Below are 18,069 nucleotides of genomic sequence, written 5' to 3' on the forward strand. Positions count from 1 at the left end.
AATCACAAAAAAGTTGACCAAAGACATGAAGAAATTAGCAGTTTAAAAAATAAGAGGAATCTCGCAGTTTTCTGTATAATCGTTTACTTCATCTTCCACGTCATATACACCTTTTGTATCATCAGTGATGCATAAAAGCCATATCACTTACATGGAAACTGAAGCTACTTTAAATCTATATCTTAATAAGAACACTGTTAACGCTCATCTGTCAAAGGTTACATAGTACTCCAGTAGGCAGTAACAAAATAAAGGACGGCTGATGCCTCAGTACTGGATGTCATGTTTAATATACCACAGTTCGATGGCTCAGAGGTAAAGATGTCCCATTTTGTTAAGTTTCTGTTGTCTTGACTTGTGTATCCTTGAATCTCCTTCCCACCTCCTCTGGTTACATCACAGGTGGGAGAGGCGAGGAGAAGCATGAACATAAACAACTATAAGGCAGGATAAACAAGACAAAAAGGCAGAACCCCGAAATAAAATAATAGCTATAAACAAAGAAAATCATAAACTCCTTAAATTCAACTTCATTATTTTATATTTTGTCTTGAAGTTTGCTTTTCTTGTTTGTTTTTGTTTGAATGCTCGAGGCATAACTGTGCAGCCATTTGTTCCACCATAAAATAAAAATAGAAAAGTCATAAATAATGTTACCTTCTGACTGCCATTCCCATAAACGCAGAAGTGCAAATCATTCAATGTAAATTCTGATATATTTTGTTTAGTAACAAACCACAAATCTCCAGGAAGGGAAGCAATCTTCTTCTATGATTAAATTACGATGTAGTTTCCACAATTTTCCTTTGGAAGTTGTGAATTAAAATGCTGTGTTAAGAACAACCATTCAGACAAAAACTCCAATCATTCTTTGTAAAACAGCATGCTCTGAAGTAATTTTTTTTATTAAGATGACAAATTTTCTCTGTCAAAGTAATTTGCTGTGAGTTGATGTAATATACAGAAAGCAATAAAAGCTTGGCAGACATGATCATTAATCAGAAAAGAGTGTTGCTTCTCTGTTGAATTTGGGTAAAGACAATACACACACACAAAACAGAGACAAAAAGGAAGGACTAAAAAGAATAAAACTATTTTAACACCTGCCTTGTCGTCACCAATCAGCCAAAACTTTGTGACTACTTGCCTCATAGTGTGTTAGTCACCTTTTGCTGCCAAAACAGACCTGACCCATCATGAAATGGACTAAATTCAACCACTGAATGTGCTTTCATGCTATGTAGATAGCATGTTTAGGTAAAACTTCCAACTTCACATTGATACTAAGAAAAACACTCAATACTCGATACCGCAGCAATATATTTCACAAGAATTATAGTTTTTGAAAAGCTCTGAACCAAGGGGTCCTCAGTATTCCAGTCCAGTTCCTTTTCTCCTGTGCCCAGGTGAGACACATCTGATGTTCTCTTTGGTTCAGCAGTGGCTGTCTGGTCTAGTCCATGTCTAGTATTCATCTCTAGATTGGATTTGTTTGACAATCTCCTCAAGACAGCAGTCCTCCCAGTTGCTGGTGCAACTTTTCCTACCACACTCCTTCCTTCCACTCAATTTTCTGTTAATAAGCTTGGATTCAGAACTCTATGAACAACCAGCTCCTTCAGCAATGACCTTTTGTAGCTTACCCTCCTTGTGAAGGCTGTCATTGACTGTCTTCTGGACATCTGTCAAGTCAGCAGTCTTCTCAATGATTGTGTAACCTGCTGACCCAGAGTGAGAAGCCGTTTAAAAGCTCAGGAAACCTTTTCAGGTGTTTTGAGTTAATTAGCTGATTAGGCTTTCACAGTATTCAAATTTTCTGAGACAGTGCATTTGGAGCTTTCATAATTTTGATCATTTTGTAAGCCATAACGATCAAAATTACAAGAAAAGGCTTGATAAATATCTACCTTATATATGAGTTTCACTTCCTGCGACAACAGGCAAGAAATGTTTCACTTTTACAAAATGTTTCAATATTTTCAAAATACCTGCTTAAAGGTTATTACCATATTTTTCAGACTATAAGCCGCTACTTTTTTCCCTCGCTTTGAACATTGTGGCTTACAGCCCGGTGTGGCTTTTCTGTGGATTTTTCTTCAACCACCAGGGGGCTCTTTAGCAGGAAGTGAATCATTGGAAGTCAAAATTGGAAATCAAAGAAGAAAGCGCTAATTTTCATTTAGTACAAGCACACGCTAGCAGCAGGCATGACGGGGAAATTTCTTCAAACTCATACCCCTCATCATGGGAACCACACGAAGAAAAGCTGCCACTTTTAAATTGAAGACTATCAATCTGGTAGTACAGGAGGGAAATGGAGCCACTGCACGTAAACTCGGCGTGACCAAATCCATGGTTCGGCATTAGAGACGGAGGGCTGCGTCTTTAATAAATCCAGCAGATGTATTAAGGAACCAGCCCTCTACTGCGTCCTTGTGAAAACCAAGAGCGGCGGAGATACCAGCGGCTTATAGCCCGGCGCGGCTTATATGTGTACGTTTCCAGGTTGTTGTTTTTTTTAAATAATTTGTATGTACGGCTTATAGTGAGGTGCACTCTATAGTCCAGGAAATAAGGTATTTTCACAAGGTACTTTTAATCTGGCAAACGAGCCTTACTGAATTGCATATTTTAATTTATTGAATGTGACTATATGTAAATCTTTATTTGTTTGAATGTGAAAATGCAGAGAGCTACAGAGAAAATATAATTTTAATAGAGTTGACGGGGCAAAAATACCTCTCAGACTAAAGTATCATTGGGCTGGCAGCAAGTCTGGAAACTGCTGTGGATATGCATGGGCAGGCGAGACCTGAGGCACATGCTGGGCATCCATTGAAGGGAGACAAGTAAGACACATTGCAGAGCAGCTGACAGGCTGTCTCACTGAGCCCCTCTCCTGTCCGGGGTCGTGTATATGAGAGGTGACAGTGCCTGTTATTGCACGTATATGTGTGTGCATGCGTACATATTTGTGTTGGTTACAAATAAAGGGAGATTTGCTAATGACTGGTTGCCAGGATCAACAATGCATACACAGAATGCAAGTCACCACTTTTCGCGACATGGCCACGGGCTTCATGTGAGTGATTAACCAGTCACTGAAGCTTTGTATTGTCCCTCCACAGGGCTGCTGGCAGCTATTCCTACCGCACAGTGGTGAGCAAGATAAAGTCACAGAAAAAAAAGAAGAATAGCATTGTCACTGTGAGCAACTGCAGCAACACAGCCACATGATTGAATGGCAAAAAAGAGTATATAGACTTTGACTGCTTAGTAGTGAGTGCCATGTTTACCATGAAGGGGACAGATGATTATCCTGCTTTCATACCCGATGACGGTGCTGAAATTATGAAGAGCAAGGCTGTTAATAGGTTTTATGACAGTAAAAAGCTATCCAAGCTACTGCTTAGAGCAGATTTTCTGACCCAAATGTGAGTCTGCCAAGGTTTTTCTGTTAGTTACACAAGAAGGATTTGTTTAAATATAAAAAGAGAAATGACAGAGGCAATATTAAAGGTATTACGATTTTTAGCATGATGATCCTATTTTTTGTTTTTTGTCTTAGGGGATGCATGTTGCTAGTTATTATCACTCAATATTATTCAATTAACACATTTCTAAGACATCTGCCCCCATATACTTTGTCTAAAAAATGAGATAATTACATTTATGCCCACATTAAGCATTCAAATTAATTTCTGCCCCCCAGATTTCAAGGCAAAATAATGTTAAGGAAAACACCTCTCAGTCTTAGTTTATTTTTGTTCCAGTTCCCAATTTTTTTATTCACACACAAGAAGACATGTGATTCACACCTATTACATAAACGTTTGGTCTTAAAATTAAACTACATTGTTTTCTTCTAATGTTTGATACATTGTCTCATTTTTATTCTGTTCTAATCCTTTGGTCAGGTGACAGGATTATAATCCTCACTGTTCGGCAGGAGGGGGACACTGACAGCACTTACATCTGCCAATGTAGAAGTTTTGAAATGGATGCATGAATTTTAAATCATAAATAAACAAAAAGGATTTATGGGATGAAATTGGAAAAAAAAGTTACCGGTTATGAAATCAACCCCAACTAGTTTGAAAATGGGATAATTTATGAGCACATTGTTCTCTTTCTGTCTGATATGATCTCACCATTCACTTCATCTCTCAGTGGGCATCACTATTAGCACCTCTATTAAATATATGCACAGATAAATTATTGCTAATTTGAAGCCCCTCTGACTTCCATCCAAAAACATTTTACACAAGTTACACAATTAATTTGACTTTTCTACTTGATACTAGGACATGAATGTAAACATCTGAATTTGAAGAAAGACCTACAAAATATTGTATTACTTTAAGCAAATACAAATAATTTCAGTAGTCCTAACTGAACTAAAACAGTGCAAAAGCTGCATGCTCAAAATGACTTAACGTAATGTAAAGAGTGGATTTTACATTTAGAAAGTCACAGTGGCAGGAAAAGAATAAAAGGCCTATGAAGCTTAAAAACATGATATAAAATGTAAGACATTTCATCAGAAAAGAGTTTGTGCTGTATGTGTAACCACCTTATGTCTTGTACCTTCAGGGTGATGAAATCAGAGGCTAACTCTTGGCACCCAGAGCTGACCTTTCTGCAGTTTATGCAGAAAGATTTTTTTCCATGTGTTTTTAAATTCTTTAATTCATTAACCTCCTGTCCGTTTGCATGATTTCCTGTCTTACTTTACAGCATTTCAGTTAGAAAACAATAACTATGGCAGTGTTACTACTTCACACTTTGCTGATTTTTCCCAATGATGCAAATTGTATGACTTTTATGTTGTTTTCCATGCATTCAGTTGTCCTAGTTATCACTTCAATGTATATGTTGCAAAATCATTTGTGATGAACCAAGATTTATTGTCATCAAAGAAGAATTTTTGGTTACATCTGACAAACCATATTCTACTGATTTTGTTGCGTTTCCAACGTCTAACATGCAGCATTTTTCAAAATAAATTTCTTGTATTTTGCACCCAAAAGTCCTAATTTATATGCAGAGAGTAGCTGATGAGATGGAAAACAAGTGCTTTGTTTATCCAAAGCACTCTCTTCATCTAGGACGTCTTCCCTGGTTTCAGGTGTTAATTACTGGCATATTAGGCTGCAGCAAAAAAGGACAGGAAAAAGAGAGCAAAACAAAGAGAGATAGAGAAGCTGTGGATGGGGGAGGGAGTGTAAAAAGTAGGACAGGAATATACTAGGCTGAAAATAAAATCCTGAACAGGGGGAGCATGGGAGGGGTGGTTTCACAGAGCAAAACCCTTTGTATATTTACTAGTTTGGGATAAAAAAAGGAATGAGAATATGAATCCTGTAAGTGTACCGGGATTTTTTGGGAATGCATGTGTACTAAAAAAGAGACAGGGAAGAGTATAAATTGGTATTTTATAAGACAAGGGGGAGATTTGTGCTGAGTCAGATTGTTTTCAGACCACTCCTGTCCATCACAAATCACCCAGAAGCAAAAAGGGAACTCACAGAGATGGAAAGAGAGGATAAAGGCATGGAGATATTAGAAAAAAATATGCATTACAGCAAAACAGCTGTAATACAGCTTATGGATTGTTTCTGTGCCTCTTAACCTTTAGAAAGCTAAACCTCTACAATAAAGTCCACAGTATCAGACCTTCTTTTAATGTAGCAAAATTACTATTTTCATATTCAAGAAATCACCATGAATAATTTGAGGAATCCACTGTGTATCATTTCAGGAAAAGGAAAGAGAAAGGAAGAACTAATACTGCAGAGATGTATTGTAAGTTGCTCAATTACATAAACATTCATCTGTAGAATCAATTTAGCAGGCAGATATTAACTTCACTTTAACAAGACAAGGCAGAAACAGTGAGACTTTCTGTCTGTTGTGGATAAATAATCAAGAAGCACTGATGTAACTCGTCGTCATAAACGTGACAGAAATGTAAAAAGTTCAGCCATCATTCATATTGTAAACATACACTAATTACGTTTATTTCTACAAGTTGTTTGATCAAATATTCTCCTTTGTAAATTTTTCTGAATTGCTCTGAGGGTTTTGTATTGAAATGATTTCAGACAGTGTGCTGGAATTTGTACTGGTTATTTGATAAGGGATTCAATGTCTCAGTAACAATAAAAGGCCATTGTCATTTCAGTTTATTGCTTTTTCTCTCGCTTCATCTTTTCATGATTAAAGCAGGCAAACAGCGATAAATACTCCTGTCTCAACGGCATCATTTACTTTGAGAAATGTAATCACATTCTCCCATTAATTTTCATTGGATTTCTGTTATTGAACTTGTGTCATAGCATAGTTATTATCATACAGTTACTGAAGCATTTTAAAATATCCTTCACACAGTAATGTTAAGACAATAATGCCTCATTTTTTCCATCTAAGTTTCCTTCATACATGCCAAAAAAACATTTATGATAATTTTGTCTTACTGGTACTTTTGCCAGAAAGACAAAATGTTCATTTTGCTTTGCCAACGCTGTAAATCTACTATAATTGGTGACCACTTATTTATAATCGTTATAATTTTTATTATAAATATTATATGTACATTAAAACATGCAAGAAGCTAGCTTTAGATGAATGAAAGTGAGTTTAAAAAAAACTGCACCAGGATGACCAACTTTTGCATCACTTAGTTTAATCATGAAAGGATTTGAACAGTTCTCCTGAATGATGCATTTACATCACCCCCAAAAGTGCTGTGAATGGGCTTCTTCCACATTCGTTGTAAAAATGAGTAAGTAGAACATCATGAAGACGGGCAGGAGGAAAATGATTTTCTCTCATGTCCTTTTGATATTATGGTTTGATAAGGAACCACAGAAGGGCTTAGATATCAGCAAGTAGATTTGCTGCTTTTCCTGTCCTTTTAACAGAGAGCAGATGTACCTCATGTGCATCAATAAGTTGTAGGATTATGTCTGTGAGTATTTTCAACAGCAAGAGGGCTTTGGTCTGTGCCTTCATCCATGAATTATTGCATGTTTTAATGTCCATTTGCTTGCCTGCACATTTCAACATGTGCTTTTCATTGGATATGAGGCTCGTTTACTTATCGGAAGCTATTCTTAGAGTGACCTTTCAAAAGCCATGCCACGCAGCCCTGTTGTCTGTGTGCAGCCGCCTGTATGATTCAGTTTGAGAGCAGAAAGCCCAGGGACACATCAGTGGCCTTCTTGCGATTAAGGAGCTTCTCAGTCTCCACATGATTTGTTGATGGGGCAAATCTGGAGGCACTTTGACTGTCTGCTCTGCATGAAAAGTCAAAAACACAACCATGCACACCCATGCTTATAACGTATTTATATAAATGCACATGGCAGGAGCTTAAAGGATTATCCTAACAATATGATAAATCACGCCTTTGTTTCATCTATGCATCCTCAGGGGGAATTGTAGGGCCCAGAAAAGATTCTCCATCTGCATAATGATGGTTTCACACAACTAGGCAACTTTGGTAGATAAAAGAATTGGTTTCCAGCCTGTAAAAGGTGAATTTGGTTTCTGAGTCCTTTTAGTCTGAAAAAGTAACAAAAACAAACACAGCACTTTTAGCAGCTTTTTAACTAAATTAACAGATGCCATTTTCCTGCAAGTCATTTTTTACCTTTATCCTTTTCAACATTCCATTCTTTTTTGCACATCTATTATACTCAAAATTTTATATTGTAGAAATACGAGTAGGAGAGATTTTGTTGTAAAAATTGAATACAAGTGGAGACAAAAGGATTTTGATGGCCATTTGTGCTTTTTTAAAGAATATAATATTTGTTCGCTAGGCTTGTAATTAGGAATTCCAGCTTAATTTAATTTAGGAGAACAAAACCAAATTTGACCAAGAATTTACAGAAAACCAAAGAGAGCACTATAAATAGCAAGCCTTAAATTATTTCTCCAAATCAAGTCCTATTGCCTAAAAAATGCTGTTGTTCTGTCAAAATTATTTTACTGGGTTTTTTATTAAACATGGTAAATAAATAAATACATAGTTTTAGTGATATTTTTCCAAAAGACTAGACAAATCTAGAGTGGCCATTGAAAATATATAATTCTGAAACTAAATATGTGTGTACAGCAAAGATATTTAAAAAGTAATAAAATCATCATTAGTACTAGCAATTTAAATAATAATAATAATAATAAAAATCAGAATAATTTATTATGTGTTTGTCACATTTTAAATAACAATCCAGCTCCTGACGTTGCACTCCATTACGTGTTGGTTATTTCTGATGACACAATAATTATAATGCTGACTGCTGTTTGAGACAGATGTTGTGTTCACAAATCTTGAAGCAGGTCAGTTCCCAAACTGACTAGAAAATGAGACAAGAGGTCTCTCAGCCACAGTCAAGGTTCTCTGCTCCGACAAGAGAGCAGATGGCAGTTTGTGAAAATAACAAACCAGATCAAAAGGAGAGAAACTGAGGACTGCAATTTCTCAACACATGCTTATCACTTGTAGATTCCTCTTTAATGATCCCACATGAAACATGCTAGAGAACTGTGAAACAGAAAAAGTGCAGGACATTGTAATTTTTAACCACTTACTTGCACACAGCGTATGTGAAGCCAGACAAAATTCACAGTGACATTTTTGTTTTTGCCTGTGTGCCTTAAGGTAACACTGTAATGACAGTGATTTGTGTTTTTTAGTTTCTGTTGTACCATTTAGTGGTACAGGGGGAACTGTTTTTAAAATGTAGTGTATTTCCAATCAATGACACCACCAAGCAATACAGTCGGCCTGTTATCTGTCTTAGTTTTCAAATATTTGTTGCCATGTCTAATTCCCGTTGCCAGCGCTTAAAATGTCTAAATGCACTTTAGACATTTTAAGCACTCAAAGAAAATGTGGTTCAATGATGAAGAAATAAGTTAAGACCTAAACAAATGTTGTTTTTTTCACTTTTTCTATGGAATCTATGTGGGATCATCAATCAAAAAGCTAAAATATTTATAATGGTGAATTAGATTTAGAAAAAAAAGCATACTGTGGATTTAAAAACAAAAAACTTTTTTGATGCATTTCTGTCACAATAAGCAATAAATCAATAAATGGCATGATAAATTAAAAATGAGCTCGATGATTTCAATTCTTGTGATAGTTTTTGAAGGGTCATTTTGTTTTTACAAGTAATTCATAATCCATTTTATTTATGGTTTCAGTTGTGTGTGGTTTTTAGTTGTGTTTTATGTGAGACATTTAAGATGCCTTCCAGTTCCAGAGGGGAGTATTCTGTACAAAATTAAAGTTCATTAGTCTTTGAGACGGCAAACTTGCATTATTATACATGAATGTCATGACCTGAAAATGTTCTCAAAATAACAATATTAATCACAATAATATTTGGGATGTTTTATCATCCCGAAAAATGTGTTATTGTGCCAGACCTAACTTTCCCACACTAAATTAAAACAAGCACAAACCTGCACTGAATTTTTAAATACTGATTACAATGAAAACAGTCTTAAAAATGTAACAATGTTATTAAAAATGTTTTGCAAAAATTCCCAACAATCAAACCCCATTAAATCATCTCCTTGTTTGTGTCATTCATCTCAGGGAGGGACGTAGAAGAAACTCCACTCTGCAGGAACGTTCAATGCTTCAAACTATACAAACTTTCTTTTTAAGCAAAATGTCATTGCTAATAAAAGCAGAACACTGTACCCTGTTAATAATCTTTTTAAAAATGAGCACACCACAAAAATCAGTGAAGGATGCAAAATCATTATCCAGTACATTACTTTGCAACATCTCAAGTTGGTAAATATCAACATATTGCAATAATCATGCTAGCCTAGTTTTTTCCCATTCTTTGTCTAGGGACGTCAGCCTACATCCTTCACATCTGATGATATTATCTACTTCAGTCATTGATTACAAAACCCACTCCAGTTACACAGTGACTCTGCTCCACAATATGATTTTTTTTTCATTTTAATTCATAGCTGCATCCATTCTACTGTTTAAACAGACAATGGGATAAGGTCAACTGACTGTAGAAAGAAATGTGGCAGGAAAAACAAGACAGTTGGACGTAAAAGTGGCAACAAATGTCTCTTTTTCAGGCACGACTGTAAACCTACTGCTACCTTCACTGACAGGCAGAGCTGGGAGAGCATTGATCCCCCTGCTGCCAGGGGGGTATGAACACTTTTGAAATTCACTAACCAATCTGATGCTACGAAAGAGCATATGTATCAATCTTGTTCTTTTGTAATAAAGTACGCAGATGCTCTTTTATCAAGAGTTGGGTTATATACCTGAAACTGTCCTGACGGTTTCAGTGGTGTTTCTCAGGCCAACGAAGGAGAATTGGTAAAGCCTCCATGAGCGAATGTCCCCAACCTCCACGGAGCTCCTTTTCCACCTGTATGTAATTTCCTCCTTGGGGTAGCCATCTGAAGAGGACAGGACATTTGCACAGTCAGGGAGCTTTTTAAACTTACACAGAGCATTGTTTTTCCAAAGCTAACTATCAACAGTTTATCTACTTTTTCCAGATAAGAAAAAAAAAATTGCATCACTATTCAGTTTGATCAGTTTAATTTTACTCATTTCAACCTGAGACAATGATTGTCTAACTGAGGGATGTACTTCATGTTGAGAAGACATTTGCTCCATTTCTGAGGAAAAAGTGTATTTTCCTTGAAAATACTGAGCTGACTTAGAAGTAAAAATTGCATCATTGATCTCAGGCCATGGGTGAGTGGGCTTTCAGTAATTTCATTCTACACTGCACACTCTGCAGACGCTCTAATGAAAATAGTAATCTTACTTGTCTAAAACAGATTCACTTAACTGAGCAATTGGATTATCATAATCAAGTCTTGTGAGTATCGAATTTCTGTGTGGTTTGGAAAAACAAACTGACCAAAAAAAGCTTTAGCTTTTCTCAATGTTCTCCAGCGGATCAGTGTAACATCTCTGCAGACGGTCAAAGTCTAGAGATGAGCTGTGGTTTGAATTATGCAGGTGAACTCCTTTAGAGCAAGCCTAAGTGCTCTCAGACATCCAATAATGTTGGTCTTCAAGGTAACACATCATCGCAGACCAAGAAAGCAGTCTGCTGTTTTGCTTCTAATGCATTTGGGAGATATTATACGTTCAGTCTCCTTCTGGGAAGTTGAAACAAGGAGGAAACAAAGGCTCAATGACAGTAGTTTAACTTCATTTCAATTCACTACAGGTGAATATACTGAAATGTATTTTCTTTTCATTTGAAACAAAATTTCTGCCAAATAGCCTGATAATATTTGACTAGTCTTAACCATTGCAAAAAAGCATGTAATGACTAAGCTTTGCTGCTTTTTGACATGTGATGCGGAAATTTTCCCCGTGAAAACAAGCACGCTTCTCTGCTTGCAACATCTGAGACCGAGCATCTGTGGTGTATGTCAAACAACTTTCAAAGCAATGGAAAAAATCCATAGCTCTCATTAAATTTAAATGAATTCACATGCTGCAGTTTTAGCCTTGCTAACCTCTTCAGCTTCTCTTTCTTCACCTCTATTCTTAAAGATAGAGATATTCAATCAGGATTCTTCCTGGAGAAAATCCCATAGTATCTCACAGTAAAGGTTTAGCACTCTCATTACTCTCAGCACTCTCAGTACCCTGAATACAATGGGATGTTAAGTATTTTGAGCTCTTGTTACTTTTTGACAAGATTCCAAGGTTAACAAAGTCTCAAGAAATATTCACAAGTGCATAAAAGCCAATCAACAGTGATGTTGGTAGATGATAAGAAAAACATTATTCTGACCATTTTAAGAATTTGAACAAATATTGTGCTAATTTGCAAGGAAATATTTCACTACAGTCTATGACTATGCACATAAGAAAACAGGAAAGTAAAGGAAGCTGTAAAGTATCAGTGTATTAGCAAACTTACAGCTTGAAAACTCCAGGGGACAGGAGTGCTCATCCATTGGGAAGTTATTTAACTTAAGCTGGCACTCAGCATCAATGGTTAACCTGCAGAAACAAAACATTTGCATTCACCATTCCTAAAAATATACTAGAAAGACTGAACTTAATGTTTAAATACTTAATAAACACATAGTCAATTAATTTAACAACAAAATGCCCTTTTTCCTAATGATGCTACGTATTAGAAAGTAGGATTTTGCTAAATTAAATTAGACAGAAAACATTTTTCTCTTTTCTTTCATCCTTGAGGAAATTTAACAGCAAAGTCATTAAACTTCTGCTTAATGGGAGAATGACCTTAAATTGCTTCACCCATCCATGCATTTGCTATTGTCATGTATCATTGTGCTTGGAATCACAGCAGCCATCCTAATTAACCAGTGCTTAAGTTCTGAGTTCCCTAACAAATTAATGAGGTGGAGGACTAGTGTTCTGCTCAGAAGAACATCCATCATAGCTTGATTGAGCCCAGAAGACTTTGCTTTCTCTCTTTTATCACAGGTAAAGCATTTTTGTGCAAGTGTCTGCAAAAGTGACAATATAACAAGGTAATATCTGTCACTCTATTAATGTATGATACAAATTCATTTATTTTTTTTACTTTGAAACATAATATTCTCAAATATACTTGGATATACTGATAACTAAAATAAATTAATATGCTGTTGCCTTGCAGCAAGAAGGCCCTGGGTTCGATTCCCAGCCCGGGGTCTTTCTGCATGGAGTTTGCATGTTGTCCCTGTGCATGCGTGGGTTCTCTCTGGGCACTCTGGCTTCCTCCCACAGTCCAAAAACATGACTGTCAGGTTAATTGGTCTCTCTAAATTCTCCTTAGGTGTGAGTGTGTGTGTACATGGTTGTGTGTCCTGTTTGTCTCTGTGTTGCCCTGCGACAGACTGGTGAACTGTCCAGGGTGACCCCGACTCTCGCCCAGAACGTTAGCTGGAGATAGACAGCAGCACCCCTCCCAACCCCACTGAGAGAGAAGGGTGTACAGAAAATGGATGGATGGATGGAATTTAAAAAGGGAGTAAATTATATTTTGCCATAGAGGTGGGATGGTTTGAATAGTTTTTTTCCTCTTATAGCTAAAGTTGATTATTTAGAGATCTGAAACACAATATGTGACACAAATAAACAAACAGAAGCACTGCTGTATCCAGCTGCTTACTTTTCTCTCTTCAAATAAGTTACCCCTGGCCTGGTGCTTTGTTTAGTGGTGATACCTTCCTGGAGGGGGGCATTGGCAGGGTTATTGTTGCCAATAACTTCATGTTATTGTTTTGTAGACGATACACTTGGCTCTGTCTCTCGTTTAGCAGTCTCTCTCCAAGACACAGCAATTGAGGGAACTATTGCTGTGACTAACTCTGTTATGTACTCTGTTTTTCATAGCATAGATCTGGCTCAGACCTTATGTAATTAGATATGTTCCTCTCCTGGATGAAGTCACTGAAAGAGCTACTGCTGCCATTAACTTTTTAATTTTTGGTTAGCAGATGGCACTGCAGATGGCAACTCACACTGAACCAGGTTCTGCTGCAGGTTTTTTCCTTTAAAAATGAGAGTTCTCTTCTCAACTAAAGCTAAATATATGCTCACTATGAGGACTTACTGTAAAATTAATTACTAATAATCAACTATCCAATATCACCATAGCTACTTTTTTGTAAAGTAAATTGACTCAACTTCCTTTGACAACCTTTCACCAAATGAAACATACTGAACATGTTTGCACTGCTTTGAAAAAGTGATCAAATTGGAATGAATGTGATCATAAATGTTTATAATTTTGGAAGGCTTTTTTGGTCTCGAAACAATATTTTATGTGTATTGCCACATAAAATATGTATATAAATAAACAAACTACAACTGAATTGATCTGAATTATTTTATCACAGGTATTGAGATGTGGACAATTACATCCCTGCAATAACTTGTAAATAGTGGAACCAAGTGTAAAATTTTCTCATTTCTCAAATAAGTAATTAATTTACCTTTTTTGAGTGAGGCATTGTTTTTATCTGGAGAATTGCACCCAAATATTCTAGTACAATGTTTCATTGTTTTTTTTTTCTTTTAAATATATTTGTTTTTTCACAATTATGCTGGCAATATATGCATATATATTTATATGTGTATTTGCATTTCAACTTATTCCTCTACTTGAAATACAAGGCACAAAATGTGTCTTTAGCATTTGCTCTTTTAACTTTAAGTTTTCTAAATATATGTTACTGTTTTGATGGATTACAAACTGCACTGCTCCATTCATACAATGCATCATAAATCTAAACTTGTGACTATATAATTCATTAATGAGTGGACATTGTGAATGCAGCCATAGCAAAAAATTCACAGGAAAATAATTGAGGCTGCTATGTGTGACCAGTTTATTAAGAAAAACTGACAGGAGTCCTGCTGAGCAGATTATAACTACAACAATCTCTAATTCGTATGAGCAAAAGCTCTTCTGGACTTTAATAGGCTCTGGCATCATTGTTGATTTACACAGACTAAGGACTTAAAGTTGGGAACCAATCTTGCAGAACTGTTTGAACAACAGACCTTTGCAGTCACAGAGAAATTATTTCAGCCCCTGGTGTCACATGATTTACAACAAACTACATTACAAGCAGACAATAGCAGTGTGCTTGTGTAGAATTGGTTTTGAAATTATTGAAGAAACAAAATGACACTCTTTCCTAGGATGTTTAATTGATTGTGTATTTTCTTGTCATACAATTAGGATTTATAAATAATAAAAGTAAAAGAAAACATAAGAAATACTGATGGGTGTTTTCTGAAACATTAGTTGCAATTAGATGAGTTGAAAGTTATTCACTTTCAACTCTTCCAATCTTTATTGGGATAAATTGTTAGTCTGTGATGAATCTATAAAAGTTTTACGTGTCAACACGGTTGCCTTGCCTGAGTGTGTAGAGTATTCTTCCGTCATTCCAGATCCTGAGCATACGATTGGGTGTGGTGATCCAGTGGGCATCAGCTTTCTTTGAATTCCGAAAGAAAGTGTCTGGGATCCAGATCTTCCCAACCATGTTGCTGTTGAGACGAAGAACCTTCATCGTGCTGTTGAACTTTAGCCTCCTGTCGTACCAGGTCTGAGCAAAAAATATGTCGATGGTGTATTCCTGACATAAACAAAAAAATACGTTTAAGCTCCATTCATCAATTACATTTGCTACAAGCTATTTTATGTATCTGCGCACGTTCTCCGGGCCATCCACATTCAGACAGCAAGAGTGCTGGAGTAAGTAAAAAGAAACAATAAACAAAAAAAGAGACTAGATGAGCCCAGAGGTTCAGAGGGAAGTAGAAAAGGAGTGGAAAAAAAGAGATTTGTGTGTAAGAGGACATTGGACTTTCTAACAAAGATTTCTAAAAAATAAAGTCAAAGTCCATGCTAAAAGGTTCTAACAGTTACTTGAAAATACTAACCAGACAAAATTCTTCTTTTCTTTCACAAAGCACAGACAGACAGCTGAAAACAGTAATGACAGAAAGTCTGAATAATGTTTTAAGGATAATAATGTAGTTTTCTTTTTTTTGTTTAAACTGTTGGAAATATCCAAGAGCAGTAAAGCTCTGCCAAACTCCCACAGCCATACAATCTGAATTCCTGATACTCTTCAAACCTCTTTCTCTTCAATAGTTCAGCCAGTCCCTCCTCCCTTTGATCCGTAGATCAAAATTAATAAATCAAAATTGACCGCTACAGATACATACGCCCACACCATCCATCTTCTCTCCTCTTCAGAAAAAATGACATGCCGCATTTGTCATGTCATTGTGGGAACGTACTTTCCCAATAGCATGCATTACATGTGAATGTTAAGCCATCAGTCAACCTTTCATGTGAGTATAGTGTTCTCTTCTCTCTCTCACACACACACACACACACACCATGCATTCAATGTGCTTGTATTGTGACTCCCAAATGCAAAATCAAACACTGATTTTCTAACTGATCATGTCAATGTATGGGTGGGTCTTGAAGCTAACACTGAGTTAAATGAAACACCATCAACATCATAAACTACGGACAGAAATCAATTAATTTTGACCCAAAAGAAAATATTTTAGAGCTAGATCTTGTTAAGGATGAACTGGCAGAACAACAGTCGCATGCTTTACACCTGCGCTAACACAACACCTATGACAGGCTTCTTTATGAATGATAAATAAAGGTTCTGGGACACTTTTCATCTGATGGTGACCAATTTGGATACTATTCCTTTCCCACTTACCATATTGATGGCATTGACTGGGCCGATGCTGTTGACAAACATGTCAGTGTGGATCACTGTTGGCTTGACTGCAGAGGAGAATAGAAAACTAGAGTTCAGGATTTGGCTGCCATTAAAAAAGTTACACAAGTACCTTGAACGCATGTGCAACAGTTATTCCATCAGTGATATGTCATAAGCATTTCAAATCATATGAGATATATATTTATTCTTTATATATATATATATATGCTCTTTATATACAGTAGTACCACCAAGGAAGGATGGGCAGTGCCCACCACTTTAAATCTGCCTAAATCTGGCCAGACAGATAGTTTTATATGCAGATTTTGTTTCTTTTAAAGAGAAATTTAAGAACGTACAGGCTCTATTGACTTGTAACATTAGTAATTTGTGTCCTTCCTAACATCTACATTTTAAATATTCCACCTCTCCACCAGGATTTCCAAAGCCTTTGAATTAGCCTGGGTCAGAGGCTGCTGGCCATAGTATATGGATCATGACTGAAAGGACAAGATTCTGGATGACTGACCTGAGCTTGAAGACTTTTATCAGCCAAGAGGATCAGTTTATTTTCTAAAATAACATTCTTTTAAATACTGCTATGAATTTACATCATGAATTGAGAATTAGTTTTGATCAGATTTGATTTCTGTCCAAATAACTTCAGGTTTCATCCAAACAGCATTCTCCAGAGACATTAAATCACAATGGACTTCAAAAGAGAAACACAGTCAGCAACTATTCTTAATTTACAGCACTCCATGGAATAGAGGTAAAATTTCTCTGACTAAATATGGCTCGTTAGTATAGTTGCTGGCTCAGACACCAGTAGAGTTGGCTAATTATTTCCCATGTGGGAATGTGTAAGTTGTAGCAACTGAGAGAAAAAGATCATAGCATGTTTTGAAGATGACAGTAAAGACAGTGGCTGCCAGCTGCCCACTGGTGCCCACAATCACCAGTTTCGTTCGTTCGTTCGTTTGTACATACACACATACATACGTACATACATATATACTGTACATACTGTATGTGTGTATATATATATATATATATATATATATATATATATATATATATATATATGATTACTGGCAGGGCATAGCTGTTCATCGCACGGATTTTGTTCTTGCCATTGAGCTGGCTTCTCAGGACTTGCCTTATTCGTTGGAGGTATTTAGCTGTGGCTCCTTTCCTTGTGACCTCATCGAGGTTGCCATTTGCCTGTGGTATACCTAGGTACTTGTAACTGTCCTCTATGTCTGCTATTGTTCCTTCTGGGAGTGAGACCCCTTCTGTGCGGATGACCTTCCCCCTCTTTGTGATCAGCCGACCACACTTCTCTAGTCCGAATGGGTTCCATTCGGGTTCCGAATGGAACCCGATTTGGGAGGGTTCCATCCCAAATCCAGCACCCTGAGACTGTACACGAGCCGCAAGGAAGGAGGCAGTGGACTAGTGAGTGTGAGAACCACAATCCAGGACGAAACAACTAAGATCCATAAATACATCAGGGACAAAGCCTCAACAGACAATGTGCTCAGTGAATATCTCAGACAACAGGGAACGGAGGTTGAGGTGCCAGAGATTCCATCATGGGAGGACAAGCCCCTACATGGGATGTACCACCAGCAAATAACTCAAGTGGCTGATATCAGTAAATCCTACCAATGGCTGGAAAAAGCTGGACTCAAGGACAGCACAGAGGCCCTCATCCTGGCCGCCCAGGAACAGGCCCTAAACACCAGAGCAATAGAGGCCCAGATCTACCACACCAGACAAGACCCAAGGTGTAGGTTGTGCAAGGAGGCC

General features: G+C 36.9%; 1 protein-coding gene across 4 annotated transcripts in view; it reads right to left on the minus strand.

The window, feature by feature from the left end:
- The window catches only part of gabrg2 (gamma-aminobutyric acid type A receptor subunit gamma2), a 44,507-nt gene that overhangs the window by 14,330 nt on the left and 12,108 nt on the right, over positions 1 to 18,069 (minus strand). For all 4 annotated transcript variants that reach the window (XM_028031740.1, XM_028031739.1, XM_028031738.1 and 1 more), the window contains exons 3-6: positions 16,255 to 16,322; positions 14,918 to 15,138; positions 11,949 to 12,031; positions 10,318 to 10,455 (exon numbers count right to left, since the gene is read on the minus strand). In XM_028031740.1, coding sequence (XP_027887541.1) covers positions 10,318 to 10,455; positions 11,949 to 12,031; positions 14,918 to 15,138; positions 16,255 to 16,322 — 510 coding nt within the window. The remainder of the gene's footprint in view (positions 1 to 10,317; positions 10,456 to 11,948; positions 12,032 to 14,917; positions 15,139 to 16,254; positions 16,323 to 18,069) is intronic.

Source organism: Xiphophorus couchianus, chromosome 11, assembly GCF_001444195.1.
Source record: "Xiphophorus couchianus chromosome 11, X_couchianus-1.0, whole genome shotgun sequence".
NCBI lineage: Eukaryota > Metazoa > Chordata > Actinopteri > Cyprinodontiformes > Poeciliidae > Xiphophorus > Xiphophorus couchianus.